Source organism: Typopeltis vanoorti, chromosome 1, assembly GCF_054136105.1.
Source record: "Typopeltis vanoorti isolate ZY-2024b chromosome 1, IOZ_Tvanoo_1.0, whole genome shotgun sequence".
NCBI classification, from domain to species: domain Eukaryota; kingdom Metazoa; phylum Arthropoda; class Arachnida; order Uropygi; family Thelyphonidae; genus Typopeltis; species Typopeltis vanoorti.
In genome coordinates, this window is record NC_143549.1 from 25,776,202 (window position 1) to 25,791,993 (window position 15,792).

The 15,792-nt window shown below is 36.3% G+C and overlaps 1 protein-coding gene across 1 annotated transcript in view; it reads right to left on the reverse strand.

The window, feature by feature from the left end:
- LOC150109849 (uncharacterized) overlaps nucleotides 1-15,792 on the reverse strand; it is a 232,146-nt gene that overhangs the window by 156,030 nt on the left and 60,324 nt on the right. Inside the window, exon 4 of the mRNA XM_090396316.1 lies at nucleotides 4,102-4,156. Within this exon, the coding sequence (XP_090252442.1) occupies nucleotides 4,102-4,156 (55 nt within the window). The remainder of the gene's footprint in view (nucleotides 1-4,101; nucleotides 4,157-15,792) is intronic.

A 15,792-nucleotide genomic window follows, 5' to 3' on the forward strand; every position in this document is an offset into this window, starting at 1 on the left:
TGTCTTCGAGATGAGAGAAAAATTTCTCCTTCTCTTTAAGAAACTGTTTGATTGGGTCTAACAACAACAAAAAAATGTTTAATACACTGCTAACTGAGAGCCACTTTACTAATTAAAACCATGACACGTCATTAGGAATCAAATCACAATTCAACTCGTCGAGAAAGCTTTTAAATTGTTAATGTGTTTTAGCACTTGAACGATAAAATTGAAATTGACAATTCTTAGAACAGCTTCCATTACGTGTTCAAATTTAAAATACCTTGGCAACTAGATGTTTTCCCTAGAAATAATGCAATGTACAGGTAGGAAAGCAGGATATGATTCATCATTCTCAAGGAGTCCCATGAGCCATTTAGCTTTATCCATCTTAGCTGGAGCACCATCAATTGAAATGCTGACGATTTTTTTTTCATGCAATACCGAAGATTTTGTAAGTGCAACATCGAGAGCTTCTTTGATGTCAGAGCTACATATTGTATCTTTCAACACTATGAAGTCCAATAGCTCTTTCTTGACGTCCAGATTGTGAGATAGAAAGCAGACAAATGTAAGTAGTTGTGGTTTGTCCTGAATATCTGTAGATTCCTCCAAAGCCAGACTAAATGCAGCACAGTTTTTCAAGTTATGGTGTAAATTATTTACAATATCAGCACTGATAACAGAAATTCTCCTTTCAATTGTATGCCTGGCCACTGGTAACTGTTCAATCAGTTTGAGTAGTTTTTTATTATCTGGGTCTAAAACTGAAATTATTTGTGCAATATTCTTTTTGACAAATTCTCCTTCTGTGTACGGATGTTTTGCCTGTGTGATATTAAATGCTAAAATAAAACCAGCCTCAGTAGTAACATCACTCTCTTTAGTAAAGATGGCCATCGATTTACTCTGACCATGGAGTTGTTCTTTCAAAGTTTAAAGTTTAGTTCTCCTCAGATCAGAGCCAAGAGGAAATTCTTTACTAAAATTACTGTGATGTGTGTCATAATGATGCTTGAGATTGTTGGCTTTGAACTGAACAAGTGCTATTTGGCATATGGCACACATTGGTTTACTTTGTCATTTCACAAAAAAGAAACTCCTCTTCCCACTCTGGGCTAGAACTTCTGTGTTCCTTTTCATATTTACATTTTTTATGCAACATTTCTAAGCACTTGAAAAAGAGTTCAATGATAACAAGCACTGTCAATGGACTCACGCAACAGTGTGTTGAACAATACCGATAGATGAGTGCCGGAAGTGTAACTGACATCTTGTGGCGGGCAGGCATAGCTTCTGCATACCCACCTCCATTCTCACTATGCACACATTCACTTACTCCTGTACCAGCACATCAGCCAAAGGTTGCAGCACTTATAAATCTTACCAGAATTATTTTGGCTCCAAAAGGATGTGTGGTTGGTCACCCCTGCCATATAGCAAAGATTGCAATTACAACTCATAGGATAATTGCAATGCTGAAAGGAACTTTGACATATAAAGATAAGAATGTCATTTTTTTTCTTTTTACAAGGCCTTGATAAGACCTCACTTGGACTATTGTGCACAGGACTAGTCTCCTGGTTTCCGTGGTGATTTGTAGACTGCGGACACTAACAAACAGAAGAAAGAGGGATGACAAAATTGAGACTTGCAAACTTCTAAGAGTCCCTACAGGATTTCAGTATATGGAATTTTTTATTGTATGCACTAGCTGATGTGCTGCTCCATCAACCCACATGTATTCCTTCTATGTCTAAATGAATCACCTGCACAACATTATTAATTCACTGGATTGGCACCTCCCTATAGTTATTTACAGAACCACCAAATGCATATAGCAGGTATTTATTATCATCATCATCAAATTCCTGATATGTATCCTCAAAGGGTGCACAGGATATTATGATAGCCAACATGAAAAACTTACATCAATTACTAACTTTCTATCAACAATTTTCCTCCAAATCAATCTGTTATCTATCAAGACTCCAACATTATCAGATTTTATATTTCTGCCTTCTAAGGCACTTTTGACTGTATCAATCCACCTACATTTTGGTCATCCTCCGAGTCTTTTTCCTGCCAACCTGGCAGAGAACACTTGTTTTGCTAATCTTGTCTCTCCCATTCTGTTTAAGTGACCATACCACCTGAGATTAGCTATGCTAATGCATTCCTTGATGCTGACAATGTCAAGTTCCTAATATCCTCATTTTTAATATGATATTGCCAATGGTGCCATCTGTTCATGCTCCTAATCTTTCTCAGGACTCTCATACCTGCAGTCGCTAATCAAGTGGGTTAAGGTTTCTAACTGGGTTAGGCAGGTTTCTAACCCAGTTCTCAGATCCATACATTAAAATAGGTTTGAACATTGTCTTATATACAGCTAATGTAGTGTTTTGACTAATTTCTCTGTTATTCCACATAAATTTATTCAGTTGAATTCCTACCATACCAGCTTTGTTGATTCTGTTGTCTATTTCCATATTTAATTTACCATTTTCACTAAAAATTGTGCCTAGGTAGCAGAAATGTTTTACTTGTTCTATAGGTTAGCCATTCACAATGCAGTTAATATTTTCAATGTTTCTGTCTATTTTCATTGTCTTTGTCTTGTTACTGCTGATTTTCATACCAAATTTAATACAACAATTGTTCAATTTAGTCAGGGAATCTGCAGATTTGTACTGGGTTTATTTAAAAGTATAATATCATCTGCATAAAGTAAAGAGCTTAGATTAACATCTCCAAATTTGATATCAGGTTTATTAATACCACATGCCCTCTCTAATCTTTCCCTCTCCTCATATTTTTTTTTTTTAATTATGCTATCAGGAATTCATTTATGCATGTCTAGAATTTATAGGATCATATGCTATTTTCGCCATCCGGCAACTTACAGGAGACACATAATATCACAAATGTTAATTATTAATAATTTGTTTGCCAGTAGTGAAAGTATTTCTACTCACACTTGTTTTTTTCCTTGCATTTCCCATTCTTACATGGCTTATTAATGATTGTTCACATATTTATACTTTTGAGTAATTCAAATATACCATTCTCCTTCATGATTGTTTTCTAATATACACTAAAGCAATCACGCCCCCCCACACACACAGAGATTTGGTTACAAATAAACAACCATTACAATATATTGTGCATCCAAAGAAACACATGCACAAAATCTTTGGAAGGCACAGTGTTTTCTCTTGCCTCATCAGATAGTTAAAGTGATGGTGAAAGGATCACAATTGTCCTGATGTTAACGTGTTAATAATACTAATATTGCAATTATGGTTTTTACCCTAAACGAATTGAAATCATCTGACATCATTAACATCACACTTCCCTCCCTTATATCTTGTTTATCTTTCTTAAAAATACTCTGTACCCTTCTGCATATCTGACTTTGAGCATGAAGTCTCACTAATGCCAACAAACTGAGCCCACAAGTTATTTGTCAAAGCAACAAATACTGTCTTCATTCCTGCCATTTGTTTACAGTTACAATAAGTTACCACCAACTTTTTTTTGTATAGTCACCTCTATAGTTAGCATACAAAACATGCATGACCTAGTTGGACAACACCTGTGTGTCCGACATTCATATCTAATGCTTCACTTATACAGCCATCCTTGCTCAGTCTAAACCAGATGAACACACAGTCATCCTCTTATCATAATCACCTCCATGGTTAAGCATATTTGTAACACTAACACAATTGTATAACACAGTCTCATACAATTTCTCACCATCATTCTCATCAAGATGATCTTGTGAATGTGTTATGTCTGGCAACTGCATGTGTTCTCTGATAGTCTGTATGTTTTGGATAAAGAGAAAGATGAGTTTCTGAGAGGTAAAAAAAAAAAAAAAAAAGTCATTATTTCCATCTTTGGTATAACATCAACTGCTAATGCTTATATGTGCATGGCACCTTGCCATCTCTGAAACACTACTCACAATCGCTTTTACTTTATGAACCAAAAATTAAGGAATTATTGATAAGTTTTAAAGCTGATGCACTGCTATACACTATACAGCAGACAATGTAAAAAAAAAAAAAGTCAATTTCTTACTAATGCAAATTGTTAAAAATTAAACAAGCTCACCAGGTTGTAGCTTTCCAGAATCATTTTCTGAAGTTAACACACAAAACCTTTGTAACTGTTTTAAAAAAAGGAAAAATATGAAAAAAAAAAATTATACTTGCACATGCATGCACAGTGCGTAAAATATTGTAATATTTCACACACTGAAAATCAATAAATATATTAAGAAACAAAACTATTTACTTTTAAATAATGTAATAGGAATCACATGTATCTAATGCAAAAATGTTGTCATGCATCAGAATGTTGTGCATTGCAATAATATAAATTGAGGACTACCTGAACAGCTCAAAATGTAGAATTCAACTGAAATGCAATATTTGCATTATGCTCCTTTGGTAATTTGTTATAATCATCAATGAATCAAATATTCAAGTCTATAACTCAGGTGTTTTAACACGTTCACATTGGGAAGTGTTTCACACATTTATCGTACCTGTTACATGATGGACGGGCAGGCTCACTGACACAAAGTTTATACAGCATGTTAGTTGCAACTCTTTTGGTAGAATTTTATTTGAAGTTAGAATTTGTGATCTGTCTTAATGACATCGAAAATTTAATATACAACTAAACAAACACTTATTTCATGTAATTGAAAATTTGGAAAAATGTTAGGAAAATTGTTTTTAGTTAGATATTGTGTTTGGCAGTACAACAAACGGTTTTGTTTGAGTCTGTGCAACGTAGTTTCTGTTGAGAGAGGATGTGTTTCATTAGGTAGTGCCGTTTTTATCCCAGTTGTCTTTAATTGCACTATTTGTTGACAAATATATTACACAGACAGCAATTGTCTCTATACCTTATTCAGTGACAATAATATTAGTTGCTTTTCTTGCATCTGCAGTATAGTGACTATTGGGGAGAGCTTGTTATTCACTATATAGGGACAGTATACACTAGGAAGTAAAAATTTCTCGATTCCTAACTAAATGAATCCTTTTTTTTCTTATAAGAAGAATGCACTTGATAAAAGCCAACATACTAGAAACACATGTGGGAAATCTACATGTTTTAGTGATGAGTTTCCTGAGTCGCTGTCAAAAAGACAAAATAAACACATCTGACAAAGTTTGAATTTTCAGAGGCAGAGCAGAGTTATCAGTAGTGCTGATGTTAATTCTCTACAAAAAGATTTGAATAGACTTTTAGCTTGGACAAATGGGTGGGGTTGCAGTTTTAATATTAATAAATGCAAGATGTTACACTGGATGCAGAGATATAAGGCTACGTATTGTATTTGGTAAAGTTGTACTTCAGGAAGTGGATGAGATTCGAGATCTTGGATTGATGGTAGACAGTGGACTGAAGTTCTGGGGGCACGGTGCGTGTGTTGCATACCATTGCTATGATAAAAAATACATTGACATGTAGGGATAAAGAGGTCATGATGCCTCTATACAAGGCATTGGTCAGACCACATATGGACTACTATGATTAGATTTGGTCACCTAGTTTTCACTACGATGTGAAAACACTAGAGAAGGTCCAAAGACGAATAACCAAAGTGATATCAGGTCTCTGGAGTGGGGGTTATGAAGAGTGTTTGAGAGAATGTGAATTCCAGAGATTGGTGGAATAGGAGGAAAAGAGAAGATACGATAGAGACTTCAGGTTAATTAAGGGATTCTATCAGATTAATACAGAAGAAATTACAAAAAGAGTGGAAGTTAACATGGAAAAAATGATAGGCCATGGAAATTGTATAAAGATGTGGTGAAGAATGGTTTTAGAAGTAGATTTTTATGTGCAGAGCTGTTGGTGAGTGGAATGCATTGCCTGAGTGTGCTATGAGTGCAGGTAGTGTAAATAACCATAATCATCATCATCATCAAATTCCTGCCATGTACCGTCAAGGGGTGTACAGGTTATGATAGTACTACATGAAAAAAATTACATCATTATTAATTTCCTATCTACAATTTTCCTCCAAATCAATCTGTTACTTGTCAAGAGTCCAACATTATCAGATCTGATATTTCTATCGTCCAAGGCACTTTGTACCGTATCAATCCACTTAAATCTTGGTCTTCCTCTGGGTCGTTTTGCTGCCAACCTGGAAGAGAACACTTGTTTTGCTAATCTTTCCTCGCCCATTCTGTTTAAGTGACCATAACACCTGAGATTAGCTCTGATAACGCATTCCTGGATGCTGACAATGTCAAGTTCTTTCCTAATATCCTTGTTTTTAATATAATATTGCCATTGATGCCATCTGTTCACACCTATAATCTTTCTCAGGACTCTCATATCTGTGGTCTCTAGTCTTTGGTCAAGTGTTTTACTTCTGACCCAGCTCTCAAATCCATAAGTTAAAACTGGTTTGAACACTGTCTTGTATACAGCTAATTTAGTATTCCAACTAATTTCTCTCTTATTCCATATGAATTTATTCGATTGACTTCCCACCATACCAGCTTTGCTGATTCTGTTGTCTATTTCTATATTTAATTTACCATCTTCAGTAAAAATCGTGCCTAAATAGCTGAAATGTTTTACTTGTTCCACAGGTTCTCCATTCACAACACAGTTGACATTTTCAATAATTCTGCCTATTTTCATTGTCTTTGTTTTTTTATTGCTGACATTCATATCATATCTATTACAACAGCTATTCAATTTAGTCAGAGAACCTTGCAGACTTGTAGTGGATTTATTTAGAAGTATAACATCATCCGCATAAAGCAAAGAGCAGACATTAACATCTCAAATTTTGATATATGATATTTAATACCACTTTCCTTCATAATGTGATCCATATAGATAATGTACATCCTTGTCTCACACCAGATTTAACATTAAACCATCTTCCTGTACTTCCTTCAATTCTAACTGCTGACTTACAACTCAAATAAAGACTAAGTATTGCTTGATATAATGCCCCATTGATCCCATATAACTGTAGCGTATTGAATAGCTTCTGTCTTGGCACCTTGTCATATGCCTTTTCCAGATCTACAAAACTTAAATACAGATCTTTGTTATATTCCCATGCTTTCTCGACTATTTGTCGTAAAGTGAAGATCTGATCCTGACAGCCTCTATTTGGCCTGAATCCAGCTTGTTATTCCCCAAGCTTTTCTTCCACAATTCTTCTCAACCGTTTCTCAAGTATACTTGCATAGATCTAGCAAGGAACACTCAGTAGGGAAATACCTCTGTAATTCTCACATGCAGTTTTATTTCCCTTTTTATATATGGGTACTATGAGAGCTCTACTCCAATCATCGAGAATTCGTCCCTCTGTCCAGGCTTTCTGAATTATGCAGTGCAGCCACTGTAAGACTCTTATACCACCATACTTCAGCATTTCTGGTTGAATATCATCTACTCCGCTGCCTTTCCACATTTCAAGTCTTTGATGGCTTTTTCTACTTCAAGTACGGATATGTATTCCTGACTGCATGCCTGGTCAGTGTTTTTTACCACTGTGCTGTCATCACTGCTTGTTTCATTTGGCAGTTTTTCAATGTAATTACTCCATACTTCAAGGATATCTTTTTCTCCCGTTTTCATGTCACCTTTATCATCTCTAACTCCTTTTACAGCACTCTTTCCTCCATTTCTAAGCTCCTTCAACAACCTACAGAATATTTTGCCACCTTCTTGATATTTATTTTCTATATTTTTGCCAAAGTCCTCCCATGACTTTTGTTTAGCTAGTTTTACACAGTGTTTAGCATGCTTGCATTTGTCTCTATATTCTCTAAGAGCACAAGCTGACTTATTTGACAGGAACTTTTGATATGCTTTCTTCTTTTCCTTCACTGCCTCTTTAACTTCTTGTGTCCACCAGGGAGTTCTGATTTTTTTTATCCTTACAGACAACCTCACCATATGCCTCTCTGGCTGAATCAATCAATGTTTTCTTCAGAGTTTGCCACTGAATCTCCAAGGTTTGATTCCTGTTCTCAACCTCTTTCATTTTTTCTTCAATAATCTTTGTGTATTTTAGTCTACAGTTCACATCTCAGAGCTGCTTAACTTTTATTCGCTTTAAAACTTTCTTACATGTTATTCTTTTCAATATGAAATTCAATTTTATCTTGCTCAAGACTAAATACTGATCACTTCCAATTTCAAATCCTCTGTACACTCTGGTGTCCTGCACCAGGGAGAAAACATCACTATCAACAATAACATAGTCAATGAGATTTTTCTTATTCCTAGCCTCTTCTCTCCATGTGAATTTGTGCACATTTTTATGTTGGAACATGGTGTTAGTAATAACCAGTCCATGTCCTGAGCAGAAATCCAACAGATATTTGCCATTATTATTAGCTTTGCTCTTTTCTCCAAATTTTCCCAAAATATTTTTGTATGTCTCACAATGATTTCCTACTCTGCTATTTAGATCCCCAACAAGGACCAACTTTTCCTTTTTCATTGTGTCAGTTGCTTTTTCTAAAGCCTCAAAAAATTTCTCCACGTCTACCTTAGTAGAACCTTCTATGGGACCATAGGCACAAATAAGTCTCATTGTCCAGTTCCCCATTCTCATATTTGCCCACATTACTCTACTTGAGACTGACTGCCATTCAAGAAGATTAGCCTCGTATTTTGTGTTGAATACTATGGCTACTCCTTCTTTTCCTTGATTGTCATTGTCTGAATATAACATTTTGTATTTATTGCTCAGAAAGATGTCACCAGTTTTGGTCTTTTTTGTTTCAGTCACCCCTATTATGTCGATCTGGTACTTATCTAATTCCTCAGCTAGCTCCATTTCTTTGCCATTCAGGCTTCTTACGTTGATAGTATACCGATCTTTAACTTTGGTGATGTTGAGTAGGCGTTTGTTTTCAGATTTGTTCCAGTAGCTGACTTTTCGCTGTTCATCCTGGTTCCCTGGCGAAAACAACGGGGGCCTTGTTTAACCGGGCGACGCCCCAGCCGGCATGAAATTTTGTCGTGTTGTACCATCATTTTTTATTTTGGTTTAACCAATAAGAATACAATTTGGTCAGCTAAATCCCAAATTGCCAGCGCATCCTCGTTCATATCCAAGTAGATACCCAACAGGGTGCACCACAAGAAGGTGAGGATTGGACATTAGGTCAGAAGCCCTGGTTGGTTCTCTGCATTCCTTTAAAGGCTATGTGGAGGTCTCCTCTTAGTTATACAGCTTTGACCCTTAAGCACCCCTTTCATTATGATAGACATGTTGTTGGTTGAGTGGGGCCTCCCACAATGAGTCTGGTGACTCCATGGAGGTTGCCAAATAATAATTAATAATAATAATAATAATTCAGAGGATGATTTCAAATTGGGTATTGTACAAGTATTCACAGAGCATTCCTCATCTGACGAGGAAGATATTTCACAAAGTAAGTCTCTGTATTTTTAGTTTCAAACAAATGGAATTTGGTAAGTAATGTAGCAGTACTGGTTCAGAAGTACAGTAGAGAAAATGAGCTACTTTTACCACTCGATGCAGAAAATCCATCTGTACTGTATTCTATGTTTCCAATTGATGGAAACATAGAATAAAGTACAGATGGATTTATTGTTTGGAACAAAATTGCCAGTAATTTTGCTCACTTCACTAGATGGTTAGGATCGTGGCAAGGGAGCTACAATCGCCGCAACACAAATGTGTTAATGAAAAATCTCTTATTGTGAATTGTTTATAATTACAACAAAGCCAAGTATCAGTTTATTACGTCTGTTAATTTTTGTTGTGGGAAAAAATTGTTCTTGAAAAAATGTCATTGCAACTATTGGTGGATGGAATCAAATAGTACAACACATGTATCATACTTTTTTAAGAATATGAGATTTGGAAAGAAGTGAAACACATGTTCTTTTCATTGCTTGAAGTGGGAGTGCATTCCATGAATGTGTCCAAGGAGAGATGATGTAAGTATTTAGGTATGGCTTACTAAAACAAGCTCTCTCCTCAATGATTCCTTGCACATCTTGAAGAAGCATTCATAACAATAATAATGTGAAGATATATTTTACTTCAATGAGTCCTGAGATACCCTGAAGGAGTTTTCACAAAACAATTTAACGGAGAGCATAAGGTGAAAGCTCAATAGCTGGAAGACCTTTATGTCACCTTTTAAGGAGTGTTGCTGCAATAGGATACCTTCCTAGTTGGAGTAAATGACAACTAGTCCTAGGTGGTAGATGACTTTCATCACTGGGTGAAATACCATCAACTTTTTTGCAGATCTGAAATGTTTAACCACCATGTTTGGTAACTAGAGCAAGGATTCTAATTTCTCATCTACCCACCTCTGATACTTCTCTCATCTTCAAGGGTGGAGCAGTAAAGCGGCTCTGCAGGATGGCCAGCAGTTAGTATGGAGAACTGAACTAGATGGTATAACATCTTTTAGGAGGCTTCCTGATCAACCAATGCATGATCTCACTGCCAGGTGATGCTTGGAAGAAGCCAAGTAATGATAATGTAAAGGGTAATGTAAAGGCAACATTGTGGTTTGGAGACCGGATGCTCTCTGTAGGTGGCATATTCAAGAGAATATTCCTCAACTCGGTACCAGATTACCAAATAGGCAAAATAGGCACCGGCCTATTGGCCCCACAACAATGGATCAAAATAATATTGATTTGATCTTCAAAGAAAATTACAATCAAGCCACTGAATACGGCATCTTGCAAAAGGTAGACTTCCAAGATATACTGAAAGATTTCACCAAAAAAAATTCAGGAAAGTGAATGTTTAAAGTTTTCTTTGTTTATCAAAATTAAAAATTCCTTACTTTTTGTTTAATAATATTGTGTAATATTGTTTAATAACATATGTCATCATCATCATCATCAAATTCACGGCATGTACCCTCAAGGGGGTGTACAGGATATACAGTACTACATGAAAAATTTATCATTACTAACTTCCTATCTACAATTTTCCCCCAATTCAGTCTGTTACTTATCAAGACACCAACATTATAAGACTTGGATATTTTAAGGACACTTGTGACAAAAGACTGTATAATATAAACACGTATTCACAAGAAAGATATTTAATTAGCCAAATATTTCGGTCTGAAAATTGCAGACCATCTTCAGTGGCCACTGAAGATGGTCTGCAATTTTCAGACTGAACTATTTGGCTAATTAAATATCTTTCTTGTGAATACGTGTTTATATTACACAACATTATAAGACCTTATATTTCTATTGTCTAAGGCACTTTGTACCGTATCAATCCACCTATATCTTGGTCTTCCTCTGGGTCGTTTTATTGCAAACCTGGCAGAGAACACTTGTTTTGCTAATCTTTCCTTGCCCATTCTGTTCAAGTAACCATACCACCTGAGATTAGCTCTGCAAACACATTCCTGGATGCTGACAATGTCAAGTTCTTTTCTAATATTCTTGTTTTTAATATGATACTGCCATTGATACCATCTGTTCACGCCTGTAATCTTTCTCAGGACTCTCATATCTGCGGTCTCTAGTCTTTGGTCAAGTGTTTTACTTCTGATCCAGCTCTCAGATCCACAAGTTAAAACTGGTTTGAACACTGTCTTTTTAAAAATGTACGCTGAATTTGTGCACATTTTTATGTTGGAACATGGTGTTAGTAATAACCAGTCCATGTCCTGAGCAGCCATTATTATTAACTTTGCTCTTTTCTCCAAATTTTCCCAAAATATTTTTGTATGTCTGACAATCATTTCCTACACTGGTATTTAGATCCCCAACAAGAACCAACTTTTCCATTTTCATTGTGTTAGTTGCTTTATCTAAAGCATCAAAAAATTCCTCCACTTCTATCTTAGTAGAAACATCTGTGGGACCATAGGCACAAATAAGTCTCATTGTCCAGTTCCCCTTTCTGATATTTGCCCACATCACTCTACTTGAGACTGCCTGCGATTCAAGAAGATTAGCCTCGTATTTTGTGTTGAATACTCTACTCCTCCTTTTCCTTGATTGTCATTTCCTGAATATAACATTTTGTATTTATTGCTCAGAAAGATCTCACCAGTTTTTGTCTTTTTTGTTTCAGTCACCCCTATTATGTCGATCTGGTACTTATCTAATTCCTCAGCTAGCTCCATTTCTTTGCCATTCAGGCTTCTTATGTTTAAATAACATATGTTTACTTGTTTAATAACATTAATAATTGTTAAGGTTTGTTTTGTGTAATAAAATTGGTTTATTAAATTGTCGGCTGGTAAAATTAAAAATGTATTAGGAGATAATTTGTGAGGCCTCCTCCCCGCGATTTTGACTGCCTAGGTTTCTCCACATGGTTTAATCAGCATTGCTTCAACTGCATTCTCCCCATCTCTTTATCTCTTCAAATTTTGTAACATTAAATATGAAACTAAACCTGAAACTAAACTTGAAAATAAACCTTCCTCCAAAATTTCAAAATAAATAAATAAAAATAAAAATAATGAACTCAAAAATCACACAACAACTAAAAAACCTTCATATTCAATTTATCAACACCCATGCCATCAACAGTAATTTCAATGACATGCATCATCATCTTCAGTCATCTAAACTTGAAGTTCTGTTTCTGACTGAATCTCAAATTTCTACTAAATTAACCACAGCTCATCTTAACCTGTCCAAATTACACACCATATGACTCCTTCTGCCATAAAGAAGGTACTTACGCTTTTGTGAGTTCTGATATTCCTTGCTAAAGGATGCCTAACCTAGAATGCCACCTTTCAGAATTCCTGTCACTTAAAAAAATTTCTTTGCCACATTTTGTTCTGTTCATCTGCTATTCTACCATTCTTCCAATTCTGAAAATCATTCTGAGCTCTTTGTCTTCCTATCTTCAAAGTTAGATTACAGGATATTATGGTAGTACTGTAAACAAATGCTGTGCCATTGTAATCATATGCTGTTAATTTCTCTTTATTTTAAGTGTCTTTATTTTTTCTCTATACCGTTATTCTAAAAATCTTTATCTTTATACTAAATGGGTGGAAAGAGGGGAAAATAGTTCCGGTGCATAAAGGTGGTTCCAAGGCTGCTGTTGAAAATTACTGGCCAATCAGCATAACAGGAATCATTATCAAGGTCTTGGAGAAAATAGTCAAGAGGAAAATACAAGATTGAATAGAAGAAAATGGGATACTGTATCGGGGACAGCATGGTTTTGTGAAGGGTAGGTCATGCCTCATAACTTACTCACGTATTATAACACAGTGACAGCTGAAATGGATAAGGATAATGGGTTTACAGTGATTCTACTGGACCTTGCTAAGGCCTTTGACAGGATACCACATCGAATTCTAATCAGTAAATTGCAGCATATGGGGATGGATATAGGGTTGGTGAGATGGATAGGAGGGTGGTTGACGGAAAGATATCACAGAGTGGTTTATTCAGGAGTAGAGTCCACAAGACGGCCTGTGACTAGTGGTGTGCCACAAGGTTCATTAATGATATAGGAAAGGATCTGAGTGGAACAGTTCATTTGTTTGCGGATGATGCAAAGTTGGGAGGGCAATAGTGAATGCAGATGATGTCAAAATTTTGCAAGAAGATTTGGATAGATTGGAGGTCTGGGCTAAGGAGAATGGATGTCAATTTAATGTGGCAAAATGTAAGGTTATGCATTCTGGGGTGAAAAGATTAGCAGCAGTATACCACATTGGTGGAACTGTACTCCAGGAAATTGATGAGGCACGAGATTTAGGAGTGTTGGTGGATAAGGAGTTGAAGTTTAGGGGGCACATTGCAAAAGTGGCCAAATCAGCTCATCAAATCACTTGATTGCTGAAGAATATGTTGACATGCAGAGACAAGCAGGTTATAGTTCCTCTGTATCGAGCCTTGATAAGACCCCATCTCGACTACTGTGCCCAGATTTCGTCACCTAGGTTTCTTCTTGATGGGGAGGAGGTTGAGAGGATCCAGAGGTGAGTAACCAAGATGATAGCAGATCTGTGAAATGAACCTTATGAGAACAGGCTGAGGATTTGTGGGTTGCAAAAATTGGTTGATAGTCGGAGGAGGGGGAGATATGATTGAGACATTCAAATTACTGAAGGGTTTCTATAAAATTAATTCAGAAGATATTAGATATTTTTGAGAAAAGGGCTGGTTGTGGGAGGACTAGGGGCATCCATGGAAACTGGGCAAAAGTGTGGTTAGTAAAGATGTAAGAGCTGGGTTCTTTACTTTTAGAGTGGTGAATGAGTGGAATGGGCTGCCAGAGTCTGTGGTGAATGCTGTGACAGTGAATGAGTAAGGTGAGATATGATAGATACTATATGAATGTCGAATAGTTGTGATGAATATGATTTGGGGCCTCCCTCGATGAGTCTAATGACTCCCTGGAGTTGCCTGTAATAATAATAATAATAATAATAAATAACTGTGCACACTTTCTCTCTCTGAATCTTTCTTGCTTATAATATTACATACTATGTTTATCTACCTTTCGCACTACGAGTCTTATGCCTAAGATACTAGAAAATTTATTTAATTTAGACTGCCCCACTAATATCATTTAATTAGCATAAAACTCAATAATATGACCGGCAGATTTCTCTCTCTAACACAAAGTCCTTCAATAAAACTTTACACAAACAGTCGTGGTCTATTCTTTTACTTAACTTTACGTTTCGGCTATCTCACTTAGTTTCCCATTCACAAGTCCGATTTATTTAGGAACAGTGCAGTTGTAAAAATAAACAATCAGGCAGCACTCCTTTAACAAAAAAATCAAAACACATTTTATTTACATTACTATGAAATATACATGAATTAAACAATAGGGAGATTGCTTTCTCTATCCATCTATAAAAATTCTTTAGCACAAATTAGAACCTTTTTACTTCAACATTAATTAATCTCTTTAACTCAAAAATCTATTAACTCTCTGCTTACAAATTCAACTTATTAAACTCCTAGTTTACTTGCAAAGCGGTTAGGGTTATTTTTACAAATTTAATATCAATTTCCAACATGCCAATTGACTCTCTTAAGGACACTTCTTATCACTATTCAACAAAAATCTTAAATGTCCTTCTATAACAACTATAAGAGGGAATATACAAAAGTGTGTAACTTACTCTGTATCACACATTCAGTCAAAAGTCTTTCACTAAACATTCTATGGCAATTCTTTCATCTCAGATCTCGAGCTTCCTTCAGGAAATTTGGCTTCAGTAGTATCTCATCGAAAAAACAGCGAGCTGTAAACAACGACCTGTGGTACTCATACAGCTCCAGCAAAATGTTGTTCTCCCGTGGTGAAAAGAAAAACTTCCAAGCGGAGCTGCTTCGGATGATTTACATCGCCTTTTCTCCTCCGCTTTGGTTCACCAAAAATGCCTGGACGACTGCCGTCTCGAGTAGCTTGAACTTCCACCATTAAGAAACTGTAATTGGCACTAACTGTCAATCAGGATTCCTCTCTGGCCTGGAAGCTTTTCTCCGGCAATTGGAACTTCTCCTTTCGACAACTCGAAGCTCTCTCTAGACTGGAACCAGGACGCCCCTCTCTGGCAACTGCTGGAAGCGGGGAGCTCCGTCTGCAGCCTCTGGAAACCTTCTCTCTGGTCTAGAAGTCGTCTCTCTCTCTAGCAACGTCTCAAACCGGGAAGCTCCCCATGTTTGGCTCTCTCTCTTTTTATTATGCTTTCTCTGAGACCTCGCACGAAGTTTGTAACCCCCAAAGAACTCAGCATGACTCTTTCATCTTCTTTTAAGTTTGGCCCACTTTCTGTTATCCTCCGCTTT